General features: G+C 39.5%; 1 protein-coding gene across 3 annotated transcripts in view; it reads left to right on the top strand.

The window, feature by feature from the left end:
* The window catches only part of TNK2 (tyrosine kinase non receptor 2), a 1,226,346-nt gene that overhangs the window by 986,552 nt on the left and 224,274 nt on the right, over nucleotides 1-15,520 (top strand). For all 3 annotated transcript variants that reach the window (XM_044070286.1, XM_044070284.1, XM_044070285.1), the window contains one exon: nucleotides 8,818-10,253. In XM_044070286.1, coding sequence (XP_043926221.1) covers nucleotides 8,818-10,253 — 1,436 coding nt within the window. The remainder of the gene's footprint in view (nucleotides 1-8,817; nucleotides 10,254-15,520) is intronic.

Genomic DNA, 15,520 nt, shown 5'->3' with positions numbered 1-15,520 from the left:
CAACTATAAGTGAAGAGTGTGACTTCTCATTGAGTTTCATCACCACCTTTAGCAAAAATACTAAGGGGATTCTGGCTATAATACGCAAGAACTGGCATTTTATTACCTCAAATACCTTCTTGGTTGAAAAATTAGGTAGTGTACCTAGGTTTATCTTTAAAAGATCTAACAACCTCAAGGAAATGGTACAAAGGGATACGTCCCAATATACATTCCATAAAAAGAGAGGAATGTACCAATGTGATTTTTGTAAATTTTGTAATATGGTCAGAATAGGTGAAACATTTATGGTCAGGGATAAAAAATACCTCATTCGTTTCCCTTTAAATTGTGAGAGTAAATCTATTATATACATAGCCATGTGTGACTGTTGCCAAGCGTTCTACATCGGAAAAACGGACCGTAGGGTCCGAGACCGAATGTATGAACATATGTATGCCATTAAGAACGGCAAGAGTGATAACGCTTTGGCAAAACACATAGGCTTGAATCCAGGCCACGGCTTCCACTTCATGGCCATTGATCAGGTACCATTGAAAATCAGGGGTGGCCCTTTTTCATTAATCTTGGAGAACCGAGAATTAGAATGGCAGTTACGTCTGGACGCGTTTAGGCATCCTGGGTTGAACAATAACTGCAATATTACCCCTGTGTTGAAATTAAGAAGTTATCTTAGATAAGTTATTTGGGCAACACAGGTATCTAATTGCAGGAATTTATATTTGTTGCAATATGTATATATAGCTTTTATAGTTAATGTCCTAATTTCTAGGCATAGAGATGTGTTGTTCGATCATACACATGATTTTTTACTCTTACTAGTAGATAATAAGTTCTATTGCACTTGTAAGGTTTGAACTACATTGAGAAATGCTGGTATGTTAACTTATGTTTTTAATAATTTTTTTAACAACTTAATAATTTTTAATACATAGATAATTGTATAAATATTTTATAGCTAAGCATAGCATTTCCCTGTCTCATCAGACTGTAGACGCATATTTTTCTGTTTAGGGTAGCTGGTTTTCTGCACATTCATATACATATATTTTTACCAGGTTTGCAATGTATAGGCGCAGTGGCGCTGTTGCATTTAGGTATAACATGCAAGCTTAATGAGCTTCAGGAAATTGGAAGATGTCATTTCCTGATTTTTTGATATGTATGGAGTGTATTTTCTGGGCTTACATTTTCTCTGATGAAGCCGCAGAATGCTGTGGTGAAAACGCTCTGTTGTTTTTAATAATAAATTGCGTTAAGGACACTTCTCGAGCTGTTTATTGCTGACAAGTTTCATTCACATCCTGATTAAGGATAGCCTTGAAATAACCTTTTTCCCTCTTATTCAAAACCTCAATAAAGACCTCATTCACAAGTGAGTTGGGATAACACCTTCTAAAAAAACATTTCCTTCAACAGTTCACATTCATTTAAAAATGCATCAAAAGAGGTAACCATTCGGGCAGTCCTAACTAGCTGACCTTTTACCAGCCCCTCCTTTTGTTTATAAGGATGACCACTGTCAAAGTGAAGGAAACTATTTGAAAGAATTATGAAAGATTTCAGATTGAAAAACCTTCCTGGACCTATTCTTAACTATTTTAACATCCAGATATGCTATTTCATTCTCACTGAAACTAGAAGTAAAATGTAGAAATTGTGTTGAGTTGTTCATAACATCTAAAAATTCTGTAATCTTATCATGGGGACCCACCCAAAAAATAAAAATGTCATCCAAAACACGGATGTACATTCAACAATATTCATAATAAACTGAGTTCCGTAAATATTTTTTCTCCCACTGGAGCATGACAATGTTCACATAGAGCCCCACATATGGTGAACCTATGGCAACCCCATTTTTCTGGAGAAAGCATTCATTGTTAAAAAATATAAAATTATGCATCAGTACCATCTCCAACAATTGTTCATATATGTTAACCCTAGGTTGAGGAACACCCTTTTCACGTAAAAATTCACAAAACAATTCAAGACCAAGCTCATGGGGTATCACTGTATATAGGTCTTTGACATCCATGGTAATAAAAATGCCTGAATCAACATAGTCCAACATGTTGATTCCTTCAAGAAAGTCCCAGGAGTCTCTAGATAAATTATTTTCTGTTAAAAGTGATTTCAATCTGATATCCAAGAATTTGGCCAACGGATATGTTATAGACCCACAACCATCAACAACTGGTCTCATGGGGGGGATTAAATAAACACTTGTAAATTTTTGGCAAACCAAACATGCATGGTATTTTTGGATAAGAGGTAGATAAAAAGTTGAATTAATCAATTATAATAGAACCTTCAATAAATAAGTAATTTAAGACATTATGAATCTTCATATATGAAACATTCGACTCATTCAAAGAGCTCTTCACATAAGCATCTCCCAATAAGACAGCCATTATTCTCCAATTATAATCCACCTTGTCCTTTATGACCACCCCACCCCCTTTATCTGGTTTAATAATTCTTAATAACAACATTAGATCTTAGATTATTGAGGTATTCTATTTCATTAATACTTAAGTTAGTAATGCGGCCATCTTTTCTTAAATTCCTTATATCAATTTCACATAACTTTCCGAATATTTGTAGAGAGGAGTGGACAGGTGGATTATAAGTACTGGAAATGTGCAGGGGATTACTTTCATATTCATCAGATTTAAACAAAATGTTAAAATTCAACTTTCTTACATAGTGCTTCAAGTCAGTCATTGTGTTTGATAAATCAAAATTATTTTCTAGTACAAATGTCATACCCCTAGATAACTGGTCACATGTTGTTGCATCCACATCCAGGGAGGAAAGGTTAAACAAATTAAAATCACCATTTTTATTCTTCACAATAACACATGTCTTTAATTCACCGTCATCAGTTATCTCCTGCACCAGTAACCCCCTCTCCAGTTCTCCCTTCTATTCACGGTGTACCCCCCTCGACCCTGTTCATAGTGTGGGCCTCTCGACCTGGGGGTTCCCTGTTGGAAGCATTCAGACCTTCTCAATGGAGGAAATTGTTCTTCTTCTAAAAAAGTAGTCTCATCTGGTTCATCATAACCATCATTACCATCATTAAATTCATTCGGTGCCACCCAGTTCTGTGACCTTGGGGGTTCAGAGTATGCTTTATTCTCATTGTATTGACCCCTATCCCTTTCAAGTTTTCTTATTTTTCTGTTTTTAATATTAATTTGGTGATCAATTGATTTAAAAACTCTATTATAATCAAATAAATTGTCCAAATGAGCTCTATCCCCTGTAATTACCTTTTTCAGTTCAGTAGCATCATTAATTAAACCAGTCAACAAAGTCTCATTGTGTTTAACCGCAGTGTCCATATATTCAAATCCATGTCTATCAAACATGTTTTTTTAATTCCTTATGCAAGGGCAAGTTAGCAGTTAAACCAGGTGGAAATCTCCACATTCGTAGACCCTTTGGCACAATCTTAGTTTTCAAACATTCTTTAAAGTACGAGTTCCCTAATTGTACTTTTTTTTTATTTTCAGTAAGTAATGGTCTAGTTTCTGTAGATTAGTGCTGTAATCAGCATTACTTATTACTGGTGTCAGCCTCGGGTTTTCCTGCAGCTGTTCACCAACACAGAAAAACCTCATTCTGTCCCATACAATTATTCCAGATATTTGAAGCACTATAACCTTCACGTGGAGGTTGATTAACTGTCCCAGTCATCCCATGCTGTGAACGAGGGTTTTCATTAGATAAAGGTCCATTTATAGGGGTTAAATCTGTTTTATCAAGCAACCTAAGAATGGCGCTTGTAGAAGCCAAGTTCCTGCCTTCCAGGTTTGCATTATTGACATCCGCAGCTCCTCCTACAGCCTGAGAGCATTCAGTTTGTTCTATCCTCTCAGACATACGTTTTATACGATTAAGAAGATCCTCCATGGACTGGCCAAATGTCTGAGAGAACAACTGTTGTGAATCAGTCCCTTGACCCTCTGCTGCCATAATAACAAACCAGTAAAAAACATAGTAGGCAACACTAACTCCAAATGACAAAAACAGCAGCAGTGGGTTCAGGTACAAAGGCCGAATCGCAGTTTATCCTGGAATTTATTCAATAAAACACACGAAAGGTGCAGTCACATAAAAATCCAAAAGGTATAAACAGTATTCCAAGCACTTTCGTCTCTGGTGAATCAGAGACGTTTTCAAGAAAATTAGAAAGCTGTTAATGAGCTCAATTTAAAAAACAGATCCACCCCCAATTAACATTGAACCAATAGAATAAAACCATATGATGAATATTCATAAATATTCAACAGTCACAGTGCAATTTAACCACAGAACCCGTGTCATGATAAAAAACACACTAAAATGTACAGCAAATAACACACCAATCCCCCAAAATCATGCCCTTGTCAAAATAGTATAGGTAAAAATGCTATTAATGAACATGTACATATAAAATATAAACTTATATAAATACATGTAAAAAATGTATATCAATTAATTTATCTATTTAATGCTATTAACTTCAAGAAACAGGTAAAGATAGAGCATCATTGATACCTGGCCAGTTTATCACATTAGTTTTAATCTGCCATAGTGCCACTTGTTTCTCCAGTTGTAGGGTCCACGGGCCACCCCTTGGGTCTGTGTCTAAAACATCAGTTATCGTAAATTTAAAATCATATTCCTTACAGTGTTTAGTGAGAGCATTCGTCTCTTTGCCAGACCTAATGTCCCTTAAATGCTCATTGGAGTACTGTTTATACCTTTTGGATTTTTATGTGACTACACCTTTCGTATGTTTTATTGAATAAATTCCTGGATAAAACTGTGAGTCGGCCTTTGTACCTGAACCCTCTGATGCTGTTTTTATCATTTGGAGTTTGTGTTGCCTACTGCGTTCTTCAGGATGCGTGCTATCATATAAAGATGAACATATGATCCAGACTATTCTTAAACTTCTGGCTGGGAAAAAGTCACAACCAGTTCACGATTCTGCCCTTTGGTCGCACTACAGCCCCCAGCGTGTTTACCAAATGCATGGTGGTAGTAGCTGTTCACTTGAGACTGCAGGGATTCTGAGTGTTTCCATACTTAGACGGCTAGCTTATTTCTGCCCTGACCAGGCATCAGCTCATTATGGCAAGAGAAAAAGCAATCCAGACATGTGCCCTCCTAGGAATAACTATAAACTACAAAAAGTCTTATATAGAACCAAGTCAAAGTGTACAGTTCTTAGGAGCACTGCTCAACACAAGTTCAACTATAGCACAACTTCCCCTCTCCAGAGTTCAGACAATAAGATCACAAGTGAAAAACGTGTTTTGCAGTACCAGAATCTCAGCTCGCTAGGTCCTTCAGGCTTTGGGATCAGTGGCGGCAGCAATAAAATTACTACTCTTAGCCAGATTTCATATGAGAATTTTTCAATGGGTGCTGACCTCACAATGGCCAATACTTCATCTTCCTTTGTCTGCTCCAGTACAAATCACCAATATATGCAAGAGGAATCTAATGTGATGGATTCAGTCAGAAAATGTTCTACAAGGCTTTTTATTCATCCCCTCTTAGCTCAAAGCCATTGTGACCAAGGATACTTCCCAACTGTGGGGGAGGCATTACCTGGGGAAGACAGTCCAAGGCACATGGTCCCCCGAAGAGGCCAATATGCATATCAGTGTCCTAGAGTTGAGAGCAATTCTTTTAGCATTGCAGGCCTTTCAGAATGTTCTCACTTCAGGAACGATTGCGATTCAAACTGCCATCATGTCAGTGGTTTGGTACATCAAGAAACAAGGAGGAACCAGATCTTTGCCCCTGCGTTGAGAAGTGCTCAGGGTTTGGCAATGGGCAATGTCATCTAACTACTTTCTTACAGCAACACACATTCTGGGGAAGTCCAACTTGATAGCAGACAAAGTGAGCAAGTACATATTACTTCCTCATGAGTGGTCCCTTCATGAGAACATGGCAGAATTGATTTTCTGACAGTGGGGCCAACCTAGCTGGGATCTCTCTGCATCTCCTCTGAACAACAAGTGCAGCAGCTACTTTATCCTAATTCTCCCACAGGTGGAATCACCGAGGGATGCTCTTCTCCACGATTGGCCCCCCAGTCTCCTTTATGCTTATCTCCCAGTTCCTTTGATCCCAAAGTTTCTACAGAGAGCTGCAAGGTTGAAGAGCAAAGTCATCCTCATTGCACCTTATTGGCCTCAACAGTTTTGGTTACCCTTCCTGTTGCCTTATTTAATGAATCAACTCTGGATTCTGGACCCAACTCCAGATCTGCTGTTTCACCTGACAGGCATGATAGTTCTGTACTTCCTCAACCTCAAGCTGACAGCTTGGTTTCTCAATTTCCAGTAATAGCCAGACAGCCTATTCTCTCGTCACCTGTCCGCCAGATTCTATCTCCTCTTAAACCATCTAGAAGGAAACTTTATGCTAGTAAATGGAAAAGATTTGTATATTAGACACTTCAAAATCACATGGAACCCTTTTCTGCTCTGATTCATAGCATTCTTGACACTACTTTTTAATCAAGGAGCCAGTTCTTCAACAGTTAAAGTTCATTTGACAGTAATTTCTAATTTGCATATTGGATATGATGGCATCTCACTCACTTCTCATAAAACTTTGTAAAACCTTTTTATGAGGCACACTGATGTTAAGACATCCGTTTAAAGATCCTATTCCTCCATGGGATCTAAATCTGGTACTGCAAACCTTGGTCCATCTACCCTTTGAACCTGCACATGACTGCGATCAGAAATTTCTTTCTTGGAAAACTTTGTTTTCGATGGTCGTTACTTCTGCCAAAAAATTTCCAAAATTCATGCCATATCTGTGAAGCCCCATATCTAATTTTTCATAAATATAGAGTTACATTATGAGCTAATGCATCTGTTTTGCTCAAAATAGTATCAGAGTCTAATATTAACCAGTCCATCAGTTTACCAGTTTTCTTTCCAAATTATTCAAACAAGGGAGAATATTTATTACATTTATTAGATGTTCATAGGCAGATGCTTTTCTGTTTACATAGAACAAAGGATGTCAGAACTACAGATCAGTTACTTTTCATTTGCTGATGTGAAACTGGGTAAAGCAGTGTCCAAAGTTACTGTAGCCCGATGACTTGCTGGCTGCATTTCTTTTGTTTACAACAAATTGGATATCCCTTTGCCAAAGCAAATATGTGCTCATTCAACTAGGTCCTTTGCAAGTTCCTCAGTTTTTCATTCGTGAGCTTCCATGGATGCAGTGTGTGCAGCAGCAAATTGGGCTTCCCCCATACCTTTATCACTCATTACAATTTAGATTTGTTATCCAGAGGTAGAGCAACATTTAGCTTAATTGTGCTTAGGAATATCTTTCTTTGAGTCCACCCTGGGATTTAGGTAGCTGGGGACTCTGTCCCTTTAGTTGAGGACAGAATGAACATTGACATCATCAGATAAAGAAGTTTTGTACTCACCATAATGTTCCATCAGTGTTGTCCATTTTCATTCTTCCTCAATTCCACACCCACCAACCCCCACCTTGTGAATGGATATGAAAACGTTTGTATACTCCAAGCATTTTTAAAGTTCCAGATATAGCCTTGCCTACCCTTTTTCTTTGTTTACATTTTTGTCTATTTGTGTAAGAATTATTTCTTTATGCTACAGCCAGCAAACAAAAAATTGGGGTTGGTGCATTCTGAGTAGGGGAGAAGCTTGAGGGTTCTCTGTTGCCATGAGCTTTTGCAATGGCTGAATCAGATCCGATGGTTCGGATCCGAACCCATCAGTTGAGAAAGAATGGAAATGGACAACACAGATGAAACATTATGGTGAGTACATACCTTCTTTTTTTTACATCCAGTGGACCAAAGCTTGTAATTGTGTAGATACTCCTTCAGTCATTTTGCAACAGGGCAGATGGTACAATTTCTTCATTTTTCTCTTCCAGGTGGTAACATTTGCCGCTTGCTGGTGATGCACATAGTACTTCTAAATTATAAGATGTTGTATTGCATTCTATTGTGTGTGTCTACTTTTTTCTATTATCATTTTTCTAACATGGATTTTTAACATGATAGTCAAGGGGTGCAGGGTGTTAAAGAAAAAATCCAATGTATAATTAAACTTAAAAACATATCAAACTATTGCTTTGTGTTGATGGCAGAGTTTTCATACAGCAGGCTAGACAAATCCATCTTTGGTGTTATTTTCTCCAAGTTGTAGTACTGCCATTCATCAAGTTTCAGCAGTAGGTACCAAAATGTATAGCACAGTTCAGATTTCTTTATTGCTTTTCGTCTGTGGTTTCCAGTGATATTGCCTTCCATAGAACTATTAGCCTGTTTTGCTGCTGTTTACAATTTCATATTGTTACAGTGTTATGCCCAGAACACTGCCATTAATTTTAGGGATTCTTAATCAAATTATAATGACTTTTGAGGTAGCACAGTTTGGCTCAGAGGTGAACCTATGTATGTAAGGCATCGATGAGAACTATATACAGATGTGTAGTTTTCATATCATTTAATAGCATGTACTGTGAATTGCAGTGTAAGAAAGACCAATATGCATACTGTAGGAAATATATTTTTCAAACATCTGCTTACTGTTTAGATTGTAGTACTATATGTTGTTTGCTGTGTGGATAATAGTGTATAGTAAGGCATTATAATTAAACAATGGCAACTGTAACATAGATGCAGTCACATACAGGAAGAATGTTTCTGACTCAAACAGCTATCAGCATACTAGTTGCAAGAAAAAAATCTTAACTATATGCATGTATAGAATGACCTAACACTTGTTTTGAACATGTCTTTAGAGCCAGCATATGACCCTGTGACTGATGAAGAGGACTTTGCATTTTCTGGACTCAGAAAACTTTCCCTGAAGAAACAAGGAAGTGCCAGAGGCCTCAAACTTGCTAAACCTTCAGCACGTATCCCTGGTACTAAGATTTCTGACAGACAGTTTAATAAAAATAAATTGTGTGGCTCTAACACTAATGAAGTGACTTTGATTGACTTTGGAGATGAATTAAGCCCATCTACACCATCCCCAGTAATGGAGCTGACAGCTCCTACTTTAGCAAAACTTGCTACGGACGCTTTTTCTCTGCTGGACAATACCCCACCCCAGAGCCCAACTAGGATACTTCCAAGGCCTTTGCACCCTACTCCAGTAGTTGATTGGGATTCAAGGCCCCTACCTGCACCTCCAGCCTATGATGATGTTGCTCAGGATGAAGATGATTTTGAAGTTTCTTCAATTAACAGTCCTGACACTGTTCTTTTAGAAGAAAAGTCAAAATATGTAATGCTTCATAATCAGAAAGCCAAAGAGAAAGGGGAGACAAATTATGGATACATTCATGATAATGACAGGGGAATCTGTCAGAAGTTGGAGGATAATTTGTTTCTACCTTCCAAGCAGGCAAAACAAGCAAATTTTTCTCAGTCAGCTGAGATTTTTGAAGAACTGCAGCAGGAATGTATGAAACGGCTTCATGTCCCCATCATATCTTCCCAAGCTTCTACACCCAGCCCAAGTGCCTCTACATCAAATGTTATGCTGATGTTTTCTGAGGAGAAGCCGCAGATTCCTCCTAGAATTCCCATCCCTCCACGTTCCATAAGAAAAAATGAGCAAGGGCGCTGGTCTGGGGATCTCTCTCCAGCTTCTGGTGGAGAGGATGACAGACCACCACAAATTCCACCTAGGGATCCTCTTTCACAACCCTCTTCCAGAACCCCAAGTCCAATGTGTTTACCTGTGGGCTCCCCACAACAAAGGACAAGCATGTGTTCATCTCTGACCTTTGGGTCTTATTTGTCAACTTCCCCAGGAAAAGTGATGCCTACCACACAGAGTTTTGCCTCTGACCCCAAATATGCTACCCCAAAGGTCATTCAGGCTCAAGGAAAAGACTACATTAAAGGACCTTGCATCCTTCCCATTGTCAAGGATGGAAAGAAGGTGAGCAATACTCATTATTACTTGCTTCCTGAGAGGCCGGCATACCTGGACAAATTTGAGAAGTTTCTCAAGGAAGCAGAAAGCCCAGAAGACTGTACTAACAAAAGAACAATTACAACAGCAACAGTTAGGCCTATGATTCAACAGACAGATTACAGAGCTAACTTTTCTTCAAATAACAGCAATCATGGACCAAAAACTGGAGTGAAAATCTCATCTAGCTTGCAGAAAATTGCATATGATGGCTCTGAAGGCTTTGGATTATCAGATAAAATCCATTTAGTAAGTATACTATATATGAATTTCACACTGAGGTTTCTTAAGAGCTGTGACACCTTGCTTTTAAAGGTTTTAAACATTTCATGTTTTGAGAAGGGAGGCTGGGAATGTAAAATTTTGTTGGAGTGAAGATACATGTTGTATAAGATTTGAAAAAAAATTCTAAAAAGTACATAACATTTTACAGCCTTCTTTGTACAGCCATTTTGACCTAACACCATGTTTGCTTTTCACTGTTTGTAAGGGTTCAGTTTTGTAACTTTCAGCACATTGCCTAGATTACTGATGTTCAGCTGGTGTGGTGACATATAAATAAGGATGATATTTGTAGTTTGGTAATTATACACAGCAGTGCATGCATTATACTTGGAGTGGAATGAGACATGTAAGCTGCAAGGCACCTACAAAGGGTGCATGCATGGTATGGGTAATCCTGCATAAAAAGATGAGTGTCTCATATCCCTGGGTATGCTGTATTACATGCATCTTAAACAGTCACATGCACCATGCTGCATTTAGCAACTAGGCAGCTGTGGTCATTTTGTTTTCTCAAGACTGAATTAACTAGTTGAATTGAATGAAGTGCATAATAATGTTTCTTTTTTCCCTCATTACATCATACTGTTTTTTGTACTCACTCTGTGAGCAATGTGCTTGTCAATGGTGTTTAAATATCAGAAAATTAATTACAGCTAGGGCAGTGTGGTTGGTTGCAGTGATATTACATGCAAGCACACTCCGACCACACTGTGTTTTTGTCAGAAGTGTCTAACAAATTATTTTAAGACAACAGTGTGTCGTGGCTCTACGTCAGCATCAGATGCATGTTATTCTTTCCAGATTAAATGGAAAATTGATTTCCATAAGTTGTGAATGAATACAAGTTTTAAGTTATGTAATTTTAGTGTCAGTTTATGTTTGATCTGCCATAATCGTTTTTCAGAAGAGAAAATGCCCCATACATGACTGCTTTTAATTGCCCCATTATGTGATATCTCTGTATTTTGAAGCATGGTCACTGTTTTCTTTAGTTTTATAAACTAGCTGGTGTTTTGTATTTTTTTATTATAGGTTTTTGCAGTGAATAAAGTACAGTTGTGTCCCACTTACAATAATTGTGGATGTTCGAATAGATCAGTGTTGCAGTACTGTTTCTTGGGTCTTCCTGTCATGCAGAAGCCTGCAAAAGGTCCAATTTCCAGAGTCTTTGCATCATACCTAGCTGACGGATGTCTGACAGCTGATGTCCGGACATCAGGGTATAGGAAGAGCATCCATTGGCTCCATCTTCAGATCTTTCCAAGATGTGAACAAGCAGTTTGATGCCTGAGGACAGCACAAACTCTACTATTATATGAATTTGAGTGAAAAAGAGGAAAATCATAGAAGGCAGAGAGGAGATGATGGGATAACAGGGCTACCTGCAAAAAAGCTTTACCCTTGCACCCAGGAAGGGGGAGACAAGTAGTCAGCAGGTAGATGCATGGAGGGTTAGAGTATGTACTGCAACATTGAACTACATGAAATCTACAATTATTGCAAGTGGACAAAAGTGTACTGTATACTTCATAGTCAGTGTTGCAGTACTGATTCTTGTGAGGACTCTCAAAGCCAACAGGTGGGTGGTAGATCATCTATATGACCCTAGGAAATAATGTTTGCAGAGTGGCAGTAGTCAAAGCTGCTCTAGCACTGGAGACGTGTCCTATGTTAAAGTGTTTTGTAAAGGTATGCACTGAGTTCCATGTGGATGCCTTTAGGATGGCCTGGGAGGGGACTCCTTTGAGGAAAGTAGTGGTAGATGGCCTATGTCTGGTGGAGCAAGCTTTAATATGCATAAGTAGATCTTTTTGATGGTGTAACAAAACTTAGTGCAGTTTGCTATTCATTTTGAAATGGTTTGTTTAGAGACAGGTTTGCCCTGTTAACCATGTTCAAAAGCCACCAGTAATTGCTCTACTGCACTCTATTAGGGTTTTTGTCTGCCTGTGCACATTCAGGTAATGAAAGACTTGTTCTGCCATGTACTGTGAATTTGGGAAGAAGACTGGTGGGTGGACAGTAGGTTCTGATACCACCTTAGGCATAAAGGATGGGTTTGTTTTGAGGCTTACCCTATCTCTCTGAAGGAAAGTAAATGGTTCTTTACACATGCAGACTTGTAGCTCAGAAACCCTCCTTGCTGATATGACAGCTATAAGAAAAGTGGACTTCCAGGCGTGCATCTTTAGAGAGGCTATGGCAGCAGGTTCAAAGGTGGGCAAGGGTAGTTTTTCGAACACATAATTTAGATCCAAAGTAGGAATAGGATACTTTCTGTGTGCTCTTAAGTGAATCACCCCTTTTAAGAAAAGGTTCATGTGGGAATGTGAGAAGATAGGTGGAGCACTGTGCAGGCAAGCTGAGATGGCAGATGCATGTACTTTAATGCTGGAATAGAAAAGTCCCTATCTAAACAGGCTTGGCAGAGACTGCATAACTGAGTTAATGCCTGCCTAAGAAGTACTGGTGTTCTTGTTCTGACAGATGGAAAATCTTTTCCATTGTGCCAGGTACGATTTCCTGGTATTGGCTTTCCTTGCTTCCCTTAGAATAGAAAACACTTCCTCAAGATAGGAGGCATTCCTTGATGTCAAAACCCAATCCTCCAGGGTGTTAACCTGAGGGTGGCTAGATGAGGATGGAGAACAGATTCCTTGGCTTGGCTTGGTTGAGGAGATTACTTCCTGCTGTAGTGTGCAGAATCTCCCTTTGCTGAATGGCAGGAGGTGGGAGAACCAATGTTGCCTTGGCCAGACTGGGGACACTAGGATCATGCTAGGTCTGTTCGTCCTCACTTTTGTCAGTACCCTGAGGATCAGAAGCAAGAGCAGGAATGCATATTGGAACCTGTTTGTCCATGTGAAAGAGAAAGCATCTGTTTTTCAAACCCGTGTCTGTTGAGTTCTGGTGCAGAACTTCTGTAGTTGTTTGCTGTGGTGACAAGTGAACATGTCTATTGGGAAGATCCCCCTACTGTAGAGCTAGAAGACCTTTCTCTTCAGCATCCATTTATTCGAGTCTAGAAAATCTCTGCTTTGAGAATCTGCCAGAACTGTTTTCTGACCCGGAATATAAGAAACTGTGAAGGTTAGCCCTATTTCTTAACCCAGCATCCAAATCTTTTTTGAAATGTTGCACATGGGTAGGGCAATGTTCCCCTTGCTTGATTATATATTGCATTACTGTGGTGTTGTCTCTTCAGATCTGCAGAGTCCCTGGACTTGTGCTCTGCTGAAAAGTCTTTATGGCCAGATAGCTTCTAGTAGCTCCTTGTGATTTATATGCAGTTTTTCAGCTGAGGAGTCCAAATGTCCTGCACTTTCAGGGAAACTAAATGGGCCCCCCAAGCTATGTCTAAACTGTCTGTGGTGATGGTCTTGTTTGCTTCTGTTAAAGGTAAATGTACCCCTGGTTTCTGCTGCATGGTATCCTTCTTTAGGCTTGGAAGGAGAGGCAGTAGGGTCTCCAGGGGTTGAAAATGCTGTTCCCAAACATTTTTCAGGAACCATTGAAGTTTTTTTCATGTATAACTTTGCAAGTGGGATCATGAGAATGCAGGATGCCATGTACCCCCAGATTCCTCAGCAATTCCCTTGTTGTGATGTGTTGCTTTGGAAGCAGAGTGGTCAGGTAGCCTGTCAGGGCTTCCAAAAATAGGATCCTTGATTGAGGAAGAATTTGCAACTTTTGAAGATTTAAGGTGAAGCCTACCTTCTGAAAGCAGTCTTCTGTGCTGTGCACGGTATCTGGGGTCTCTGCTGTGGATTTTCCCTGGATGAGGCAGTCATCTAAGTAGAGTAAATATGAACTTCCAGACTTCTACAGTGTGCTGTCAGAGAGACTAAGTGTTTTGTGAAAACTCTGGGAGAAGTAGACAGCCCAAATGTTAAAATACAGAACTGAAAGTGAGAGCCTGTTGCTACAAATCATAGGTACTTTCTGTGACCTTCTGTTATGGGGACATTGAGGTAAGTGTCTTCTTGGTCTTGAGTGACCATGAAGACATTTTGGAAGATTATGGACAGTAGGCTCTGAGACGTAAGCATTTTGAACTTTGAGATGTTGACAAACTTGTTTGGATTTGAGAGGTTCAAGATGGGCCTCCTGGTGCCCTTCTTTCTAGGAACTAGAGAGATCCTTGAGTAGAAACCTTTCCCTCTTGACCTTGAGGAACTGGTTGAATGGATCCTTGATGAAGTAGTTCCCCAAAGATAGGTGGTAAGAGGCTTTCCTGCTCTTTTGGTGGTTTTGGAATGCCCAAGAAAGGTGGTACTTCTCTGAACTGGATGTAGTTCCCCTTTTCTATGATGCTGATGACCCACTGGTCCATGGTGATGGTCTTCCATTGGGTTAGGAAGAAGGAGAATTTTCCAGCCAGAGATTTGGAGGGGAGGATGGGTAGAGGTATGGGAGGCTGGGGTTGAACAGTCACAGTTGTTCTCTGTGATGGGTGGGCTCTTTGGAGCTTCCTGTTCTGTGTGATTGTTATGGTTACCTTCTCCTGGATTGTGTGGGTCTCTCGCCATGGGGAGGCCTCCCCTTGTCTTGTCTAGGGGAAAAAGCCAGTGTTTTGAAGGATAATTCCTGCTGTACCTTGGTGTCAGAGAGAAATTTTTTCATAGTTTGTTTGCTTTCCATTTTTATCCAGCTTCTCAAAGGTTTGATCAGCTGGAAGTCTGAAAGGGAATTCCTTGTCTAGTGGACCATCTAGTAGTTCAGCCGTAACCTGATCAAACAGGGGCTGGATCCTGAGTCATACATGTCTGCAGATGACAGAACCTATGGCAGCTTCTCTGCAGACTTGTAAAGCTTCTCTGGCTGTCTTCTGAATATCCTTTGATAAGGTTGTATCTAAAACAGAGTCCACTTTGCTAGAATGTTGTCCTAGAGAGATTCAAGGTACCTTAGTGTATGCATCAAAGCTCTCATTGCAAGGATGGCAAAGGTATAAGCTTTTTCACAAGTCTATCTAATAGGTTCCTTTCCCTGTCACTATACAAGGGATGTCTGGTTGGTCCATTAGGTACAACTTTTGTAGATTCAGTGGTGATGACTGAAGAGTCAGCCTTTGGATTTTTGTAAAGGTGCTTGTGAGAATCAAAAACTCTGTAAAACCTGTCTGGTTTCCTAGGCGTAAAGGTAAAGAATCAGGATGTAAAGTAATGTCCTCAAGGACATCATCCAGTATTACAGGTACAGAATAAAAAGCTAGTGGTCTGGGAGAAAGC

The sequence above is a fragment of the Protopterus annectens genome, chromosome 4.part1 (assembly GCF_019279795.1).
Source record: "Protopterus annectens isolate FY-2018-M chromosome 4.part1, PAN1.0, whole genome shotgun sequence".
Lineage (NCBI taxonomy): Eukaryota > Metazoa > Chordata > Ceratodontiformes > Protopteridae > Protopterus > Protopterus annectens.
Note: the sequence above shows the minus strand (reverse complement) of the source record. Positions and strands in the feature narration are given on the sequence as shown.